This window comes from Grammomys surdaster, unplaced genomic scaffold (assembly GCF_004785775.1).
Source record: "Grammomys surdaster isolate TR1022 unplaced genomic scaffold, NIH_TR_1.0 372, whole genome shotgun sequence".
NCBI lineage: Eukaryota > Metazoa > Chordata > Mammalia > Rodentia > Muridae > Grammomys > Grammomys surdaster.
Window position 1 is genome coordinate 8,478,316 of NW_021604791.1, and position 21,770 is coordinate 8,500,085.

Genomic DNA, 21,770 nt, shown 5'->3' on the forward strand with positions numbered 1-21,770 from the left:
AGCAGCACCCAAGCGGCGCGGCGTCTCTAGGTGGCTTCGCTTCCGCGGCGGCAGGCACCTGGGCCTCTCAGTGCGCAAGCGCCGCGCGTTGGCTCCTCCCCTTCCCTCTCTTCCCTCCCTCCCTCCCCGAGGATTCCAGCTTTGCTCCTCAGAGCGCCTTTCTCTCCGGCTTCTGGTGTTCTTTGAAGTTCCCTTCCCCCAACCTTCCTTCCAATCCCTAGCTCCCTTTGCTACACCATTGTTCTTTTCTGTCCTTGTTGCTTTTCTCCCTCCACTGTGTTCCGTACATTTTAAAATCCTGAAGGCCATCCTCCCGCACGGGTTTACTTGACCCCGAATCATACTTGTCGATTCGTTGAAATTGTAACAACCAACAAAGAAAAATTTAATACATAAAAGATACATTCTCTTTGTTTAAAACATTATTAGTATCGGGCATGGTGGAGTACCCTTTTAATTCCAGCACTTGGTAGGCAGACACAGGTCATCCTGATCTACATAGTGAGTTCCAGGATAGCCTGGGCTATATAGGGAGACTTTGTGGCCTGAAAGTTTTATTTATGTTAATGAACACAAACTAGTCATTTGAGTGGAGGGAACCTCAGTTGGAATAACCGCCTCCATAAGATCAGGCTGTAAACAAACCTGCAGGGCATTTTCTTTAGTGATTGATGGGGAAGGGTCGAGCTTTAGACTTTATCTATATTACCTGATTCCACATTACCTAAATAGATCGTGTAGGTTTTAAGTCTTCTTAGTTTTGAACTCACTCTTGTTTGCTATGCCCTGTTCACCTGCAGGAAATTCTTGCATCGTTTTAACTTCTGAGTTACAACCTCCTCTGTAAAATCTTCCCCGGATTCGAAGAGTGATGCATAGACTATAGACACATCACGCTGATAAGGATTTAAAAATAATAGTAGCTGTAAAAAGACCCACAGCCAAGTGATGAAAAGGGAAGTGTAATCTTATATCAAGTATAAATAAATAAATAAATAAATAAATAAATAAAAGTAGATCTCTGCATAGAGAGAGACTGTGGGGTTCTGGATGGGGGCTACTTGCCAAGGAGATTAGGAACATGCAAAGGCCCAGAGACAGTGCAGTTCCAGGCACCCAGCTGCATTTGGAGTAGAGTGAGGGGCAGAATCCAGATGAGGTCAGCAGGATTGGGGTGAGGGGAGTAAAGTAGAGTTAAAGTCTCTTCAGACCACACGCCTCTTCTATTGGTTGTGATAGGTCTTATTTGGCTACATAGCCACCCTCCCCAGAATCTTCACTAGGCCGAATCTGCCTCCGTCTTGTATATCTTTCACTTCCATCTGTTGTCTGGTGCACCATATCCTTTGGCCTTTGATACAAGAAATAGAAGGTTTACTATCTGCTTGAGAGTACCATGGGCAGGTACTCCCAATGGTTAACTCCATTTTCACTGTTTTGTGCATCTAAAGTAAAATTGGGTGGTTTCCTGAGAGAGTTGATTGTCTTTTGCACAGTGGATTGCTTTTCCTTCTAGTCTGGAAAAGAGTTTGTCTTTCAAAGCATTGTTTAGACTAATACAAAAAGTTGATGAAAGATGGCAAATGCGGTAGGAGGCCTGGGTGGTGGAGGTAGCACTTGAGCTAGGCTTTGAAAATTATTTCTACAAGCAGAGAAGCTCATAAATTACTAATAACCAGCCTTCAAAGGCCTCTTCCTTCCTTCTTTCCCCTGGTATGGATATACTTCCTTAGTTAAGATTAATCTCTCCGTTCGCCATGGGAAACTTTAAAATTAAGTGATTTGAATGTTTTATAGACTGTCTATCGCCTCTCATATTATGAACTCATCTCACTACAATATCACATTTAGCCTGAGTATACTCATCTGCCACTTCATGATTTATTGCCGTTTTATTCTTAGCGATGATGATGATGATGATACTAACCGGGGCTTGGTAGTACACCCTGTCCTTCCAGGTCAGGAGGCTGAGGCTAGAGGTTGACTCAGGTTAACAGAGTAAAACTCCATCTCAAAATAATGTCAATAATAATGAATAATTTAATATGAAATATAGTCTTGAGAAGTACTTAAAAGGAGTGCTTGGTTATAAGGATTTAGCAATGGATAAATTGCCACTAAAATGATGCCAAGAGGCCAGGTATGGTGGCGCATGCCTTTAAACCCGGCACTTGGGAGGCAAAGGTAGGGAGATCTGTGTGAGTTTGAGGCCAGCTAAATAAATAAATAAATAAGTAAGCCGGGCGGTGGTGGCGCACGCCTTTAATCCCAGCACTTGGGAGGCAGAGACAGGCAGATTTCTGAGTTCGAGGCCAGCCTGGTCTACAGAGTGAGTTCCAGGACAGCCAAGGCTACACAGAGAAACCCTGTCTCGAAAAAACCAAAATAAATAAATAACAAAAGTAATGATGACAAGAGCTAAAATTTAAAGTGTAATGTCCAGTAAGTGGTAGTGCCATGATTATAAATGTGTTTTAAATGAATATATTCCTTGGGTCAATATGTCACTGTTTTGTTGCCAACATGTTACTTAATGTTTCAATGTTTTCTATCTTACAAATCAGTAAGTTTATATCTTAATTACTGTGTGTTACATCCACTTGCTGGAAGGTAGCAATTAAAATGGGGGCTTCAAACATGAAAACATATGACTAGGGACTGGGGAGATGACTCACTGGTGAAAGTAGTTGCCATGATAATAGGAAGACCAGTGTCAGACGCCCAGAGCCCACATTAATTCTGAGTGAGCCCACCTGTAATTCTTGCCTCTGGGATCCTCAGAGCAAGCTTGCTAGCAAGCCATACTGTCAAGTTCTGGGTTTGATTGAGAGACCCTACATCAACGAGTAAGATGGACGAGCAATTGAGGATGATTCCCAACAATGACCTCAGGGCTCCACATGTATGTGCACATACATTCGTACTCACACATGTACGTATATGTGTACCTTCTCATACATGCACACACATGCCTGATACACTGGCATGGAAATTGGGAAAAGAAAACATTTGACTAGATAGAGCAGCTGGTGTCCTTTTGTGCACTCAGCCTTTTCTACTCTGTTGGGCCAGAATCACGATGCACACAGAGAACCTTCCTGTTTTTAGATACTCTTCTGAGGAATTGCCCCCATCTACTGTCCTACTTTCTCTATCTTAACATCCTGAGACATGGGACTTTATATTGCTAGTTGTTTCTGGAGAACTGCACAATCTCCTACTCACTTCTCTGCTGGCAGGTGAAGTGTCTTCACCTTTTCATGATGAGAACAAATCATTTTTTTTTTTTTTTTTTTTTTTTTTGGTTTTTCGAGACAGGGTTTCTCTGTGTAGCCCTGGCTGTCCTGGAACTCACTCTGTAGACCAGGCTGGCCTCGAACTCAGAAATCCACCTGCCTCTGCCTCCCAAGTGCTGGGATTAAAGGCGTGCGCCACCACCGCCCGGCCGAACAAATCATTTTTAATCTTTGTACTTACTGGACCCTGTCTCATAAATCACTGTATGGGAAGCCATCACTGAATACTAAAGCTAAACTCTCACCAGTCCTCTAGAGGCTCTAGACATGATTTTAGAGGGAATGCAACATAAGGACCATTTCTGTAGAGAAATACATACTACAGCTTAATAAGCTAACTGTGATGGTCTTAAACAGCCCATCTGATCAGAAATCTATTACTTCAACCATAACATCTGAGAGAAAAGGGTTTTACCTGTTTTTTTTTTCAATTCTTTATCCAGCAACTCTCTTGTATTTCAAACTCATTCCCAAAGTAGAACCAGTAACTTGTCCTTTCAAACATGCTCTGTCCATGCTCACACTTTCCCAGGTTGTAGACATCTTACTGTTTATAACCACATCCAAACTGTCAGCTCGCCCCACACCCCCGCCCCCACCCCCCACCCCCAGCCTCTGGTTCTCCCTTCTCTCTCAGCTATGCTTCTCAGGCCTTTAAAAATCAACTACCAACATCTACTAGCACTTCCCATAAAATGTACCCCAAAGCTGCCCACTTTTTTCCCTCTGTAGTGTTATACAACAATTAAAGTCACACAAAACCCTTCAATGGCTGTTTCTTAGGGTAAATTGAAATCGAAGTTCCCTCACCTGTGGCCTACCAGCTACATGTAGAGCATGGACTGCCTGGGCTTTATACTGCATGTATTTTAGATTTTTAAAATACTTTGGTCCCCGATATTGCTGCTACTGACTGAATGTTTGTGCTACAATTCTCCCCCTCCCCCACCCATTTCTATGCTGAAACCTTAAATCTCCCCCCCCCCCAATGGTGTTTATAGAATGGCCTTTAGAAAAAGAATTAGGTTCTTCTTAATGGAATGGAGATTACTGTCCGAGCTCTCCCAGAGGTCCTGAGTTCAATTCCCAGTAACCATATGGTGGCTCACAGCCATCTGTAATGGAATCTGATGCCCTCTTCTGGTGTGTCTGAAGACAGCAACAGTGTACTAACATACATAAAATAAATAAATCTTTAAAAAGAAAAATAAGAGATAGGAAGGCTATCTGTGGAGTTCAGAGATAACATTGTCATTTCTTTGGCGTTTGTACACTACTACCAGGCCACTGTGGTCCCATGTCAGGGGGAGGGGGCAATTCTCCTCCTCCTACCACTCACCTTAAACACATCTACCCTGCTTCTTCATTCCTCCTCATTCACAGATGATGCCAGGATTTGGCACGGGACAGTCTTCTCTCCATCACTCAGCATCACACTGAACGGCTAGAGTGTTAGTGTTACTGTGTTAGTGTTCTGTGGCTGTGAAGAGACACCATGACCATGGCAACTCTTCTAAAGGAAAACATTTAACTGGGACTGGGATGACAATAGTTTTAGACCATTTTCATCATGGTAGGAAGCATGGCAACATGCAGACAGACATGGTGCTGGAGAAGTAGCCAAGAGTTCCTCATATGGATCTAAAGGCAGGGGTTGGGGGGGGGGTTACTGGTCCTACCTTGATTGAGCAGCTGAGTCCTCAAATCTCACCCCCAGTGACACACTGTCTCTAACAAGGCAATACCTCCTAATAGTACCACTCCTTATGGGCCCATGGGGCCCATTTTCATTCAAACCACCACATATATCCTATTTGTTGTGTGTGTGTGTGTGTGTGTTTTAACCTTCTGAAATCCATTCAACATCTCCACCATTTTCTCACTTCCAGAAGTCCACATTCAAGGCTTTCCCATGGATTTTGTTAAATTCTGCAACTGTTTGCCAGGAAATGTAGAGGCTCAGTACTTTCTTTGACCTTACCCTTGTACTCTTCCAACTTTCTCCCTCATTCCTTTCATACCCTATTTTCTCCAGCATTGTGGAGATAGTTCCTAGGACTCTTAGGTCCGCTTGCCACCTCTGTTCCATCTGCTAATCCACCTATCCTGCATACCTGTCTTCTTGCATGGGTTCAAACCCAATAGATTCTTTGTAGACTTCACTTTACTGTTTCCTTCCTTTGCACTTGTTACTGTTGGCCAATCAATTCATGAAACCCACTTCCCCTGTGACTTTACACACTGGCTCCTCTTCTGCATACTTCCCTCAAGGTTGCCCAGAAGTTTCTCCATCACATCCTTATCTTCTAAATTTTCCATACTCTCTTAAAGAAACCTCAGCACATTTATACCAATGATTCCCAAATTACCAGACTTTTTTTCTGCAAGCTAGAATCATGTCATCATATGACACCACCGACCACCTAGTACTTATTTCATTTTCTTTTAGTTTCCTTTTTCTTTTCCTGAGAGTGGGTTTCTCAGAACCATAGCCATGATTGTCCTGAAACTTACTTTGTAGAGTGCACTGACTTCATACACCTGAGATCTACCTTCCTCTGCCTCCCAAGCTCTGGGATTAAGGTGTGTACTGCTATTCCTGGGTCTAGTAGTCATTTCTAACTGGATGCCCCCAAGTGTTTTTTTACACTATCTGCTGGGAGCCAAACCCAGGAAATTACCTGCTGTTCTGGGAAACCTAGTCTCAGGTTCCAGGAACTTAAAGAACATCTAGCATTTCCTAGGAGCTGGTTATGACAGTGGGATGGTCTAGGGCAATAAGCATATGACAATGGGATGGTCTAGGGCTATAAGGATATGACAGTGGGATGGTCTAGGGCAATAAGCATTCAATAGTGGGATAGCCCTAAGCAATGGTCCTCGGCCAAACTTCCTGGTTTGCTGTGTCTTTCTAACCTGCACCCAAAAAGTTTAAGAGCTTGATCAGAACCCCAGACTTGCTCTCATTCCTTGTGTCTCTTGTCCCTTCATTCTTTTGCCCCCTTCCCTAAGGTCTCATCAAATCCCTGAGGGCCGGGGCAACTATCCTTCTTCATCTATTAGATAGCTACTTGAAAAAGAATATATAACATTTTTGGAAGGATGTAGAAAACTTGGATCCTTATTCATTGGCTACAGTGAAGAACACTGGTTCCTTAGAAAAGCTAAAAATATTTATATGATCCAGCAATTTCAATCAAAAGGATAGAAAGCAAAATGTATAAGATATCTGTGAAGCTATGTCTAGAGTATTATTAGTCATAAAGGCTCTAAAGTGGAAAAACTCAAATGTTCACTGAGGGATGGATGAGTAGACACAATGTGCTATATGTGTACTACAAACTATTATTCAGTTTTTAGAAAGAAAACAAAAACCAAATGGACCAACTAAACAAACAGACAGACAGACACTGGGGCTGGAGATATGGCAAAGTGATTTAGAGCTCTTGATGTTCTCAAAGCCGTCCTGAATTCAACTCTTAGCACCCCATATTTGGTAATGCACAATCCCATGTGATTTCAGCTCTACACAAATAAAACTTTAAAATGAAAGCAATTGGTGTGTGACGAACATGAGGCCATTATGTTAAGTGAAGTAAGTCAATCACAATAAAGCAGATAGTATAGGGACCCAATTATATGACCTATGGTAGTCAACTCAAAGAGAACAGGACTAAAGTAGAAGCTGCTGGACACTGTGTGTGTGGGGAGTGTGGGGGGTGTTGCAGGGAGTGGGGGTGAGGATGGGGATTGTACTTAAAGGGTATCATTTTTAAACTATTTTGATTTTGCAAAATAAAAAGTTCCAGAGCCCGGTTGTACAACAGCATGAATGCTTTTAATGTTGCTGAACTGCACGTTTTAAAATGACTAATGATGGACTTGGTGGTACGCGCCTTTAATCCTAGCACTAAGGAGGCCGAGGCAGGCAGATCTCTGAGTGTGCAGCCAGCCTGATCCACATAGAGAGTTCCAGGACAGCCAGGGCTACACAATGAGATCCTACACAGACAGACAGACAGACAGACAGACACACACACACACACAAACGAGAGAGAGAGAGAGAGAGAGAGAGAGAGAGAGAGAGAGAGAGAGAGAGAGAGAATGAATTAGAATAGTAAATTACTAAATTTGGTATCTCTCATGCATGTTTCCAAAATGCCTTTTGGTCTTTTGATTGTACGCGTGTTTGGAGACAGGATCTCTCTTCTCTCTCCCTCCCCCTCCCTCCTTCCTTCCTCCCTCTCCCTCCCTCCCTCTTCTCTCTCCTCCCTCTTCCCCTCCCCCTTGCACCCTTCCCCCCACCCCCCTCTCTCTGTGAGTAAGTGGAGAACAACTTTCCGGGTCCTTTCTGTTTTTCTACCTTGAGTCCGAAGGATCAAACTCAGGTCATTGGACTTGTGTTGCAAGCGCTTTTAGCCTCTGAGCCATCTTGCTAATCCCAATAGGTATTTCACGAGGCTTGTGTGCATTAACGCAGAAGATAGTTATTTCTATTTTCTCTGGCTTCTCAAAGTTGAGATGGGGAAGTGTCTGTGCTGAGGACATTCAACTTCAGACTAGATTTTATTTTTCCCGAGAATTCTTAACTGGGAGGAAAAGGCGACGTGAGCTGACAAAGAGGAACGAACATAACCCATTTCAATTCTTTCCTTGAAAGCTGCTGCCTCTAGCTTTTCAGGGATTACTGACCCACTAAGCACATCCCATTTCTACTACCAGTGTAGATGTTCCTCCCACCAGCCCGCGCGCTTGGTCGGCCAATCAGCGCCTAAGACGTCATCACCGCGCGCGCACAGACCGAGCGTCATTGACCGGCCCACGTGGACTGTGTTGACTGTCAAAAGTCTCAAGGTACTCAGCATCCGGAAGCGCTGCGTTCTGACCGAAGTTCCTGCCCATCCGCCGGTGAGACCCCTGGCCAGCCGGCGGGTACCGAATCATGAGCGCCGCGGGCATACTGTCGTTTGCCCAGCAAGGCTGGGAGCAGGTGCTGGCCAAAGTGAAGTGGTCGGTGGTCTACCTGGACGCCGCCTCCGCGGAGAGCCTGCACTGGAGCTGCGGATCAAGCAGACTTCTGGAGGCGGTGAAGGGTCCTGCGTGCCACCTGAGGGAATTTGAACCCCATGCAATTGGCGGCGGAGCCAAGCAGCCCCGGGCGGTGTTCGTTTTGAGCACCCTGCTGAAAGGCCGGATAGTAGAAACTCTACGAGACATCATTTGCCGCAGTCACTTTCAGCACTGTGTGGTGGTCACAGCCGTGAGCCACGCAGTCCACCTCACTGCTAACCATGTACCAGCGGCTGCAGCGGCCGAGCTAGAGGGGCAGCAGCCGGTGTTCGAACAGCTGGAGGAGAAGCTCTGTGAGTGGATGGGCAACATGAACTACACGGCTGAGGTGCTCCACGTCCCGTTGTTGCTCGCCCCTGTTGCTCCCCACCTTGCCTTTACTCCAGCCTTTGCTACCCTTTTCCCACTGCTACCTCAGGATGTACATGTTCTTAATAGTGCCAGACCCGACAAGAGGAGGCTGAACAGCTTGGGCGAGGTGGATGCCGCTGCCCTAACCCCAGAGCTGCTCCTGTACATCAGATGCCTCGTGTCAGGCCTCAGTTCTCTGTGTGAACATCTAGGGGTACGAGAGGAGTGTTTCGCCGTAGGTTCCCTCAGTCGGGTCATCGCTACAGATCTGGCAAATTATGCCCCTGCCAAGAACAGGAAAAAGACTGCTACAGGCAGGGCTTCCGTGGTCTTTGTGGATAGAACTCTGGATCTCACAGGTAAGTGGGATTTCTGGGAGTTCTTCATCTTCACTTTCCCAGCTAGAGGGCCTTTTCATTGATTCAGCGGATATGTTTAATTGGCCTCATATTGAGGTTGACAATATGAAGATGAAATAAATGAATCCGTCCCCAATTTGACAGCGTCTGGAGTTTCGTTTTGCTGGTGGAGGGTGGACGTGGATAAAGCACAATTTTATTTGTTAACTGCTGTAACTGGGCAAATATAGCTTTAGTGTGCATTGCTTTCAATAATACAACTGCCCTTAGTCCAAGAGACTGGAAAAATGAGATGACCTTGACATGGAGGAAATTGTCACCACCTGAGACTCTTAGAAATTTTCAGATACCAGTTGGCTTAATTAGGGTTTCTATTGTTGTAATGAAACACCATGACCAAAAGCAATTCGGGGAGGATAGGGTTTATTTGGCTCACACTTCCACACCATTGAAGGAAATCAGGACAGGAACTCAAACATGGCAGAAACCAGGAGGCAGGAGCTAATGTAGAGGTCATGGAGGGACTGGTGAGTATTGGGTTGCTCCACATGGCTTGCTCCAGGGAAGACCTTAGTTTGCTTCCTAGTACCCACATGGTGGAAGGAGAGAACTGACTTCCTCCAGTTGTCCTCTGATCTCCACACACACACAATGTGGCTTGGACATGCATCGTTCCCCACACATACACAAATCAATAGGTAAAAGTAATTTTTAAAAAGTGAAACTGAATGTACATGTGAGAAGATGGAAAAAGAATTGTAGAAAGTATTTTCAAATGCATTGATTTATTCTCAGCTCTCATTCTTTTGAAGTTTGTATAGCAATCTCAAATCGCAGCAATGTAATAATTATTTATATGTGCAAGGACAAATCTAACCTTAAAATAGGTCAAGAAAAAAATGCTTTCTGATTCATGATGTGAGCACTTATTTTCAGAGGTCAACTTTTTTCTTTAGTTAAGTAGATGTAATTCAATATCAATAATAGTACGTGCTAGCCACTCAAAATGATTTCTGATTGTCACCAAGAACAATCAGAAAACTGATATCAGTAACCATTCGCTTTTCAGGTTAGAAAAAAAATGTTGAGTGATGTTATAAAAGACAGTAAGAAGTATATTTGAAGTTTTATCTTAATTAGATGAGTTTTAGGATCATAAAATCAAGAGTAAACTAAATGGTAGTTCTGAGGAAATGCTAGTGGGCTCAATCTTTTGAGGGTACCCTGAAGGTAATCTTAATTCAAAGGGGCAGCAGTGGCCAGGCCATGCCCAGAGGGGGGAATTCCACAAAACAGAAAACATAAGCCCACAGAAGGTTTCTATACCTCCTCATCACCAAATCTCTGACACACTCTGTATATTTTCTCCTTACTTCATATTACAAAGGAACACTTGTCCTTCCTAACACTTTTACCTATGCTGACCAGCTTCATGCTCTTTCTTCTCTCTTCTCGTGGGTACACTTCCGCTGAGCACCTCTATCATTTTTCTCCTTCTCTCAGAGTGCAGCATATCCTTTCTTGACTCCTCATGATCACCTGACTTCACGTTCGTTTCATTTGGCTTCATTTTGTAGCCGGCTTGAGAGAGCTGTTTCCACAGTCACTTGACTTCTAGTCTTTTAGGCTTTTGGATTTTAAAACTTCCCGAGATCCTGGCGTCACTGTGCCTTCTGTGTCACCAAAGCCATGGCTGAGTCACAGCACTCCTTTGTTCCTCCCACACCTCAGAGTAGCCTGTAGTACAATAGAGCAAAGCGAAGAGTGAAAGGAAATTTAGGGATAGGGAGGTGGGTTGGTGGGTGAAGCGCTTGCTACATGAGCATGAGGACCTGTGTTTGGGTTTTAAGAACACATTTAAAAGCTGGCTATGCTGGCCTGGGTGTGAGAGCGCCTTTAACACAGTTCTGGTCAGTGGTCCTGGTGGCATGGAAAGGCAGATCTAGCAAATCAGTGAGCTCCAGGATCAGCAAGACTATCAAAAACAAAACAAAACAAAACAAAAGCAAAAAAAAAAAAAACCACAGAAAAACAAAAAAAAAAGATGGAGAGCTACAAAGAAAGACATGCATTGTCCACCTCTGCCTTCCACAAGCACATGCAAGGGTAAATATTTCAGCAAACACACACACACACACACACACACACACACACACACACACACACACCTAGTTACAAATAGAAAGTACAAAAGACAGAGAGAATACTCATCATGATGTTCCTGTGTGGGACCATCATTCAGCCATAAATTTAGCATGCTGGCTTTACCCCATCTGTCCTCCTATCATAGTATTCATGTATTCTAGTTTGCTTTCAGTTGCTATAATAAGCATGGTGACCAAAGGCAACTCGGTGAGGGAAGGCTTTGTTTGGTTTCAACTTCTAGGTAACAGTCCATCACTGAGTGAAGTCAGTACAGAAACACAAGCAGGAGCCTGGAACAGGGACCATGCTCTTAATGGTTGCTTTCTTGTACAACCCTGGACAACATGTCCAGGGATTGGCACTACCTACAATGGGTTGGGTCCTCCTTATCAGTCATTAATCTAGAAAATGCCCCAGTGGAATGTCATAAGACTATCCAATGGTGGCTTTTGTTTAGTTGAGGTTTCCTCCTTTCACATAACTATAGTTTGTCAAGTTGACAAAGACTAAGCAGCAGTGTTCATAGTTACACATGATGTCTCCGGCTTATCTCCTCTCACACACTATCTCAAACACTCCAACCTTGTCCCAGTGAATGTCCACTCACTCCATAGGACTTTGTCTCTCACTCCTAAGAGAGACCTTCCCTTCTGCTCTCTTACTCCCTTCCTGCCTTGTGCAACATAATGTTGACCACTACCCAGAACTAATAATTGGTTGCATCTTGTCCTCTCTTCATGAGAATGTGTGTGTGTTCGTTCTACTTTACTAGGTTTTTTACTAGTGGTTGGAACAGTTACTTGAAAACATTATGTCAATATTTATTTATGTATCTGCTGATTGATAAAATGCATTGCTGGGTATTGAACTCAGGGCCCTTTGCATGCTTGGCAAAATGTTCTACTACAGAGCTTGATGCTTTGAGACAGGATCTTACTAAGTAGCTCCCACTGGCTTTGAACTTACTATGTGGCCAAGGCTTATTGTGAATTTGTTACCTTTGCCTCTTGAGTATTGGGATTTTAGGCATTGTGCCACCAGCCTGGAATAAGCATTTGTTGAATGACTGGGAACTAGACAGTCACCAAGTTTAACACACTTTCTAACTGCTTCTGAGTTTCATTTGCACCATTGGCCATTCACCCATGTAATGGGTGTTCTGTAAGTATCATATGTCTTGAACACTGTGTGGTTGGTACATTGGGGCCACATGGTAAAGCTTGTGAAGCGAAATGAAGTCAATTAACCATATTGCTGCAAATATTTCATGGATCAAAAACGACATTCACATTACCTTATTTGGTCATTCTACAAGTTAGGTGAGTCATTAAGAGAAAAATTAAGCCGCAGAATTTGTTTCTTATGAACCAAACAAACAGTCAGACAAAACACACAGATGGTAAGCAGTTAGCCATGTATGACAGTGTTGTATATTTCCAACTTTCAGTATTTCATTAAATTTCTAAGTTTACCCTTTGGGTTTTGAACTGTCCAAGTGAGACAACCTCATACTTATTATTTGCCTTCCTCACCCTGGAGAATGCTAGGATTAAAGGGCTGTTTGTACCTAATATCTCTATCTTAAAGATGCTTCCATTAGTTGGCTTATTTCTATAGTGTCCTTTAAACTAGTAGTGAAAGCAGGCAGAGTATGGGGAGGGCACATTTTAAGATCCTGAGAAAATTTTGAAAGGGAATAAATAGGTTTCTTGGTATAGATTCAAGGCAACAAATAAAAGAGAAAAATTTAGGCCTTCTGTCAAAGACCCATGAGAACTGTGACAATATGAATCCCAAGAAAATGTTGAGATTGTGAGGTGTGATAAGTGACAAGGGACTTTAAAAATCATTAAACTATGTCTCACATACATAGAGATAAGCTCAAGAGAGGAGCTCTGCATGCTCCGCTCTTTCTCCGACACTCAGCGCTAAGTGTTTTGGAAGAGGTGAGCAGGGCCAGTTTCCTAGAGTCCAGGGCTGGGAGCGTATGTGCTGGTGTTGGTACTGTGGTGTGCTACCCTCCAAGTGTAACAGTCATTGTTGTCATCTGAGCAGCTGTGTCACTTGCAGGAGACCCCTAAGATGGGTGGAGCTTGTTCACTGTTGATGCTTCTTCATGGAGTGGGGGTGGGACTTTGGCACTTGCTGGCTGGGAGGTGCCAGAGTGTGTGGAGTGAAAGGAAACACTACATCTGTGTAGTGATGGGGAAGTCATCCTCTGTGCTGGGGTGAGGTTTTTTGTGATGGGGTAGTTTTGGGGTCACTTGTGCTCCTGTCAACCTTCATGCATGCTCTGGAAGTAACCCCAACAAACTCCATGGTTTCTCAGGTTGGACTTGGGTGGATCATACTTTGGTTTGTCACTGGTGCTCTATAAGGAGGCAGTAGATGTTTACATCTCCCTAGGGAATGCGTTCCTGCAACTGTAGAGGGTATGTCCCAAGTGTGGCGAGGTCCCTTGTATGAGATGGTAGGTGGCAATAGCAATAGGTTGGTGAGGTGATGAAGCCAGAGTAGGAGAAAAGATTATTCTCTGGGAGATTCTGTGCTTGCCTACCTTCTAGTATGTGGATCCAAGATTGTCCTATCTGAAAATAATCTCCCTTTAGCATAGTGTAAGCCAAGAAATTTCTACACCCTGCAGGAGTCAGTTCTCTACATTAACCATGTGAGTTCCAGGGAATGCAGTCACATTGTTAGGCTTGGTGGCAAGCACCATCTTCCACTGAGTCATCTTGCTGTCCCATCTCTTTTCCATTTCAAAATTATGACAGACTTTCCTATAGAAAATCTCAAGTAGACTTTGTAGGGTAGATTGTAATACGTTGTAATTTACATTGGTCTGTCACTGGGTTATAGTGTATAAATTATAAATGCAAATTTTTATTGGGTATCTTTTGGTTAATCATCCAAATTATCTTGAATATTATCAGCCTCAAATTTCATTTGCTACAAAGATGTTTGAATATGATGTTTTGGTTCTATATCAGTAATATAGAGCTAGTTTTTACTTCATAAAAGTGTGTGTTGTAAGTTACGTTGTTTAAATGTTAAACACTTTGCACTTCTGAATAAAGGAAATTTCCACTTGCTGAGACCATAAGTTACTTAATACTGGGAAATGAATGCTGGTCTATGGCTGTGTTGGTGTAGATGTTGTGGCTCTGAGAGGTGTTGAGAATACTGAAATGGAGTGGGCGTGATGCATTGATGTTGTGGAATACAGTATTTGTTTCTCCAGAGCAACCCTGAATTGATGAGGGTTTGAAGTGTGTAGTACTGGTGGCGTTATTGGCACAGGTCCATTAGGTATTTGGCTTTGACCCTGGCATCCTGGCATCCAGGAGCATGCTCAGTTACAGTGCTCAAACGTTTTACTGATTCATCCTTCTGGATGCAACAAGTTTGAGGAACTGGGGATGTCTTGCCTGTTGATGTAATGGAATAATGGTTACCAGAATTTGTTGAGGTTTCCTAAATTAAATTGTGGCTTAGATTGGAGTATAGCTAGTGAGAGCTGCAGCCAACAAAAGATTATACTAAAGACTTCTAAAGATCAAGAAATGATTTGGAAATTATTGGAATGACTTAAATGATTTGGATTTCAATTTAAATTACTCTATTGGTATTTTATCTAGAGAGCAAAAGGAAATATACTTTTAATATTTGATTTGGATATTATTTTTTATGCAATTTATATGATAAACTAGTAATGTTTTGGAGTCTTGATACTTTACCATTAGATGAGTCAGGAACTTATATGTGAAATTGTAAGTTTCAAAAAATAATAGAAACATTGTGTATGATTTTTTTTTTTTAGCTGTTCATATGGACTTGAACTTGTTATGTAACTGAAATGACCTTGATCTTTGATTTTCCTGCCTCCATCTCCAAGGTCTGGGATTACTTACATGTGTCACCATGCTTGCTCAAGTATTTGATAGTTAATAGCATGCTTGTAATACAGATGGTTTTCTTATCATTTTGCCATCACCATGTTGAAAATGGTATCACCTTATACTTTCCCCAGTAAACCTTTATTTGTCGTCCACTGTGTTTTGCACTGTTGCAGGTACTAGTGAGACAGTGATGACTAAGATGGAAAATTTATTGCCCTCAAGAGACAGTTGATAAGCTCTGAGGGTTAAAAAATATAGACTACATGTAGTTACTTGAGAATTAGATGTATGCATATGCCAGAGAGAGCAGAAAGGAGAGAGAGGGACGAGAGGGAGGAAGAAGGAAAGTCAGGGAGCAAATATGGGAAGATGAGGGAGAATGAATTACATTTTTAATTATTATTGAAAGGATATGTATTCACTATAGAAAGTTTAGAAATTCTGGAAGACAATAGTTTAGAGAACTGCATTAATACATATATCACAGGTTGAAAACACAAAGTAATACTACTCCCATGGGTGAGAGGAATGCCAGGTGCATACAGTCCTAGTTCTTGGAGGCGGAGACAGCAGGATTGTTAGTTCAGACTAGACTAGGCTACATAATATGATCCCATACTTAAAAAAAAAGGAAAACTAAACAAAGAATCATTTCTTTACTTTGAGCATTTGGGATATTAGTATATAATACGTTAATAAAACAAATGCTACTTTGGTTCTACAAAATAACAGCCATTTTAGATCTTGACTCTTGACTGTTTTGAGAGTTTTAAGAGGCATGTCATACTTTTCAGTTTGCAGGGAATTTAACGAAATGTAGTTTTCCAAAGATTCCTGTGTATGGGTTAGGATGAAGCAATGAGAAGCAACCATATACCACACTAACAGTTATACAGACACCTGTTTGTGCCAAATAATTATGGATGACAGAAAAATAAAAAAAAGCCTTGGTGGAAGAGATCAAAATTTGAGCATCAGGTTCAAAGAAGAGTTATCTTGGTGGTAAGTGGAGATGTATAAAAGTTTTCATTTAGTGAGGAGGGTACTGATAGAGAAAAAAAATATTTGTGATGCAGTTGAATATCCTAGTATCTCTGCTTAGTGTAAAGATACAGTTCTCTTACTCTTCTGACCCTGGTTCTAGATTGCTAGTACTTTTCTGGCTCCTAGACATCCATTTGGTATTCAACAAGCAGCTCCGAGACATCTGTAAACCACAGACAGTGTGAATAAAATGTTGTTATTCTCATAATGAAGGGTACTCTGGTGGCACAAGAATGCTCTTCTTTAACATCAGAAATTACCAGAGACATTCACACATATTAGTTGTTGCAGTGAGGATGATGATGGTAATGATGATGACTTCTTGGATTTCTTATTTGGCTTTCTTCTGTACCGTTCCTATGACATGCCAGAATATAGAGGAACAGAGAGGCACCATGTGAGCAAGCCGACTGGAAGGGAACCAGACTTGTAGCTATACCAAGTCGCATCCATGGTTGGAGTAATGCCTTCTAAGCACTGATGGGTTTTGGACATATAACTTAAATTTCACAGAAGAAGCATTGAATTGTATCACTGTCTTGAATTTCAGTTAGAGTATATTTATTAGTATAATTTAAATATTAATATTCAGATAGGTTCTCACTAATGTAATCTAGACTGATCTCAAACTCACTGAATATGATCTTGCACTTCTGACTGTCCTGCCTCCACTTCCCAAGTGCTAGGATTTCAGGCACAGGCCACCACCACTCAGTTTTATGTGGTATTGAAAATCACCAGGGCTTTATGCCTTAATCAACCAATTAAGCTACACCCTCAGCCCATCATTCATCCATTTCCCCTGGAGTCGATCTATAATTGCAGGTCTTGGAGCAATGCTTGGTATACAGAAAGCATTCAGTAAACGTTGGCAAATGTTTTGCTCTAGGCTGATACCATATGTCCACTTATTCTTCCCCTTCTTCAACAAATATGTAGTGAGAGCCTGTGGTTGCCTTTCTATGTTAGAGATGGTGGGTACCAGGTGAACTAGAGTGCGTGCACCTTTGTCATCACAAAGATAAGGTTGACTTGCTAGGTAATTGAGAACATAGTTTATGTGACAGAGCAAACTTGTAAGTTGTTGTTATTGAACATCTGTCATTTTTGTTAGGAGGGGCACATGCATTATAAAGCACCATCCAGTGAACGTTTCCATGTCCACTCTGACTTCACACTTGCTTGTCATCTAATGAACACTTCCATGTCCGCATTGAGTCACAGTTGTCTGTGTGGTTGACAGGAGCAGTTGGGCACCATGGAGACAACTTAGTCGAGAAGATCATTTCAGTGCTTCCACAGCTTCCGGGCCACACGAGCGATGTGATGGTCAACATGGTAGAGCTCACTGCTGTCCAGGCTGGGGAGGAAGACCAGAACGTGATTGCACCAGGCTGCCTCGCACCATCCAAGTAAGACATGTGCCTTTCTTTTGTTTTTCTCTCATTCTTTCTCCTCTTCCCTTTCTCTTAGCTAAGACTGAGTATTTCTGTAGAGAAGAAACGAACTTGTAATTCCAGAGCTTGGGAGATGAAGGCAGAAGTCTCAGGAGCTTGCAGTCATCACTAGTTATTCCGTTCAAGTCCATCCTGGGCTACATGAGATCCTACTTTTAAAAGAAGAAAGAATGAACGAATGAAACTACTCCAGGAGAAAAATTCATAATGGATAATAGTTAGGAAAAATACCTCCTTTAAATATATAACTAATCATACCTACTAAGCATAGTAAGTCGAAGAGTATGGTATTTTATAAGAATGCCTTCATATGTAACAAGCGTTCAACAGTATCAGAGAGTGAGTCTGTTTATGGATCTCCATTTGATAGATCATTTTATAGGAATTCAGTCTGGGATTCCAGTTTCTCTTCATGCTTGCCTTTCTTGGATGACTAAATGTAGCCCACGTAGCTATGAGTCAGTGCTGTATTTTATATTTAAAAACTATGCTTCTGGGCATCACTGGGTGATGTTTCTGTTTCTAGGTATATTTTTTTCACACACTTCAAGAAATCAAACAAAGACCATATGCACTGTAAGTCATATAGTGTTTCAAAAACAGAAAGAACTTTTCTCTAGACATGGCAATAAAAACATGTCATACCTTTTCAACTTTGCCTTTCATCCACAATATTATCATTTTTTACATTTATGTATGTATGTATGTATGTGTGTGTGTGTGTATGTATGTATGTATGTATGTATGTATATGAATGAGTGAGTGAGTGTTTTGCCTGAATGAATGAATGAATGAATGTGTACTATACCTGATGCCCATGGAGTTCAGAAAGTGTCAAATCTCTTCGAACTGGAGTTGCAGTTGAGAGCTGCCCTATGAGTGCTGGAACCAAACTAGGGTCCTCTGCAAAAGTAGTCAGTGCTCTTAACCAACTGAACCAGTTCTCCAGCCTCTGGTATTGCTTTTTGTTTTTTAAAATATTAGTAATGAAATAAAAGTGTTTATTTTATCTATTTTATTTTTTTAAACAAAACAGGATGTTTTGGCATTATGGTTTAAAATCTAAATTGTAATAGATACATTTGGAATTTTCTATCATTTTGGAATAATTTCTGGCATCTAAAGTTTTCAACCTTTTTGCTGATACCTAGGGTGGTGTCTTAGTTTGGGTTTTATTGCTGTGAATGGACTTCATGACCAAGGCAAGTCTTATAAAAGACAACATTTAATTGGGCTTACTTACAGGTTCAGAGGTTCAGTCCATTATTATCAAGGCAGGAACATGGCAGCATCCAGGCAGGTATGGTATAGGAGGAGCTGAGAGTTCTACACCTTCGTCTGAAGGCTGCTAGTGGAAGACTGGCTTCCAGGCAGCTAGGATGAGGATGTTAAGCCCATGCCCACAGTGACACACCTTCTCCAACAAGTCCACACCTCCTAATGTTGCCACTCCCTGGGCCAAGCATATACAAACCATCACAGGTGGGAAGAAAATGGAAAGATTGGGACTTGTCTTCTCTCTGCGCCTATATAACTAATGAGGAACTAGAGAAGAACTTGCAGCTCTTCCCAAGGTCCTTGTGATTGGAGGGTCTTCAGAGGCTAACGGGTAAGGATTCTCTATGAGCTAAGAAGGATAAGGACATGGAGGAAGGTAAGCCAGCATTTCTGTCTTCGTGGAACATGTTTGTTGTGGCGGTGGTGACGTCATGAGTTCTACACAGTAGAAAAGAATAGACATGACTTGAACTGCCAGGAGGTCATTCCTGCAGAAAGGTTTATCTCACAGAAGCATGTGCCTTGAGTGGATTGTGTCTGGAAGTTTGGAAGTGGCATCAAATGCAAAGGATGTGGGAGCGAGAGTCTTGGGGCCTGATGCCATGACAGTAAGGAAGAGAGACATCCTTGCAGGCACCATTGCCGTCAGCTCTTTTAACATTTTCCATTTCTCATTACATCAAGCTGTCCCTAAGGGGGAGTCATTTTAAGTTTTACAGTAAACCAATGAGGAAGATTCCCTCATTTTTCAGGTATACTAATTGAGGTAAGGAGGCAGTAAATTACATAGATGTGGAGCTGGAAAAGCAACCAGCGTGTTTGATTTCAGAGCCACTCTCTTCCCTTCTGTGCTGTCCATAGGGGCCCAGAGGAGAGCCGGTTCTTAACCAGACTCAGAGACTCAGTAAGACATAAAAATAAAGCTAATTTATTATTTATTCCAAGGAGTCCTGTTTGTTCATGGTAATTTTAATAGAAGAGCTGAAATTATTTTCATATTTCAGTGAAAGAGGGGGTTGTTAAAGTTGATTAACAGCTAAGCAAATCAAAGTAAGAATGTTGATTAAAGTTTTGAAGGTGCAAATAGTCAGGGTCTAGGGAGCAAAAGCTCAGGAGAAGCCTCTTAAAGGCTATGACACCAGAGAGACTGGGTTTTAACTTATTTCTGTCTTTTAATTATTCTGCTAAGGCTTTAGATTCCAGAAACTGGTGGGATGGATCTATGTTCACATTTGCCGTCCTCCATTTGCCCAGTGGGGATTGGGAGCTGTTTATACTAAGAACTGTGCTGAGATCCTGTGGGATGACAGGGAGGTTGTTCTCTGTAGATAACTGGAGTTTGTACTTAAAAGGAGAGACAAGACAAGAGAAGCCCTTTCTTCATAGAACACACTTAAGGGAGGACTTGTTATGTAGGTTCTGACCATTTCAGATATGTTAACTGATTTAAGGCCTCTCACGTGTGTGAGATAGATTCTGTCATCCCCCATTAGAATCCCCAGTGAAGTTGTCCTGTGCCGTGAGGTATCAGGTGCAGTGGGAGTGGTGAAGGGCTGGCTCTTAGTCAGTGCTCACAGTTTCCCCAGACTGCTTATGTAGAAGCCTAGAGTCGTTAGAAACGGGCAAGTAAACTCCTGAGAAAAGGCTGTCCAGTGAGAGGAGCTGAGTTGGTTAGAGTACATGGAAGCACGTGAACTCTTACACCTGTGGCAGGACAGATACAGGGGTGAGGGCAGCCTCGGATCCGTCACGACTGTGGCCAGCATGGTTATCTCAACTCTCTAGCATCCACTCTGAGTCAGGCTCAGTTCAGGGCTTTAACTGGGCCTGTCCTGACGTGCCTTTTCCCTCACCAGAGACCAGCTGAAGAAATGGGTAAGAAGGAATATCTTCCTGCTTAGGTAGGTCTTCATTTTCTAAAAGCGACTCAAGTTAAACCCTGGCTCCTTCTCTATTGTGCTTCTCTCGTAACTCCCAGGACTCCTCAAACTGCTGCTGCAGGAAGGTCAATGACGAGGACCATTGTAAGGAAGAGCAGTCCTCGAATCTCCACACCCAGGTTCAGTCTCACCTTCCAGTTTAAACTAGATTGAATCACTGTCTCCTCCAGGCACTCAGAACCAAAGCTGTGCTGACACGTTTTCTGCACCTTGTTATTTCATCTATAAAATGAGGGCATTGCTCTAAATGAATTCCATGCCTTCCCTTTCATTTTAAACAAAGTCATTCTCCCTAAGCTTCTGCTGTGGCTTAGCCCTACCTCTGAACACATATTCAGGCTGTGTCTGTTTAAGTGGTCTTTGCCTTTACTGGTGTCCTTTTCTTCTTCTCATTACACTATAAAAATGAGTTTAAGTGCTATCCAAAGATGATAGTGTGACCCCCAAATGTCAAAGAGGACTTCTAGAGGGGTCTGAGTAAAGCAGAACCCATATGTATGTATGTATGTATGTATGTATGTATGTATGTATGTATGTAATGTTTATGAGTACACTGCAGCTGTCTTCAGACACACCAGAAGAGGGCACTGGACCTCATAGTAGATGGTTGTGAGCCACCATGTGGTTGCTGGGAATTGAACTCAGGACCTCTGGAAGAGCAGTCAGTGCTCTTAACTGCTGAGGCATCTCTCCAGCTCAAAGTAGAAGCTTTTAGTAAGGGCAGGGCTGGAGGGAAGGTGACAGTGGATGTGCACTGTAAAGATGCACGATGCAGAGATGCAGAGATGCACACTGAGAAAGATCAGTATCAGCAATAACTGGGATCTAAGTGGGAGCTTCGTTTCAACTGCTTGGACAAGTGAAGAAGTTATACTGAGTGGTTTGTCCACCACGGAGGAATTGAAATAAGGCACAGTTTTGCTAGCATGCA

The 21,770-nt window shown here is 42.5% G+C and overlaps 1 protein-coding gene across 1 annotated transcript in view; it reads left to right on the forward strand.

The window, feature by feature from the left end:
• Window positions 1–8,102: 8,102 nt before the first annotated feature.
• The window catches only part of Scfd2 (sec1 family domain containing 2), a 294,533-nt gene continuing 280,865 nt past the window's right edge, over window positions 8,103–21,770 (forward strand). Inside the window, exons 1-2 of the mRNA XM_028780824.1 lie at window positions 8,103–9,076; window positions 17,408–17,576. Coding sequence (XP_028636657.1) covers window positions 8,239–9,076; window positions 17,408–17,576 — 1,007 coding nt within the window. The 5' untranslated portion in view covers window positions 8,103–8,238. The remainder of the gene's footprint in view (window positions 9,077–17,407; window positions 17,577–21,770) is intronic.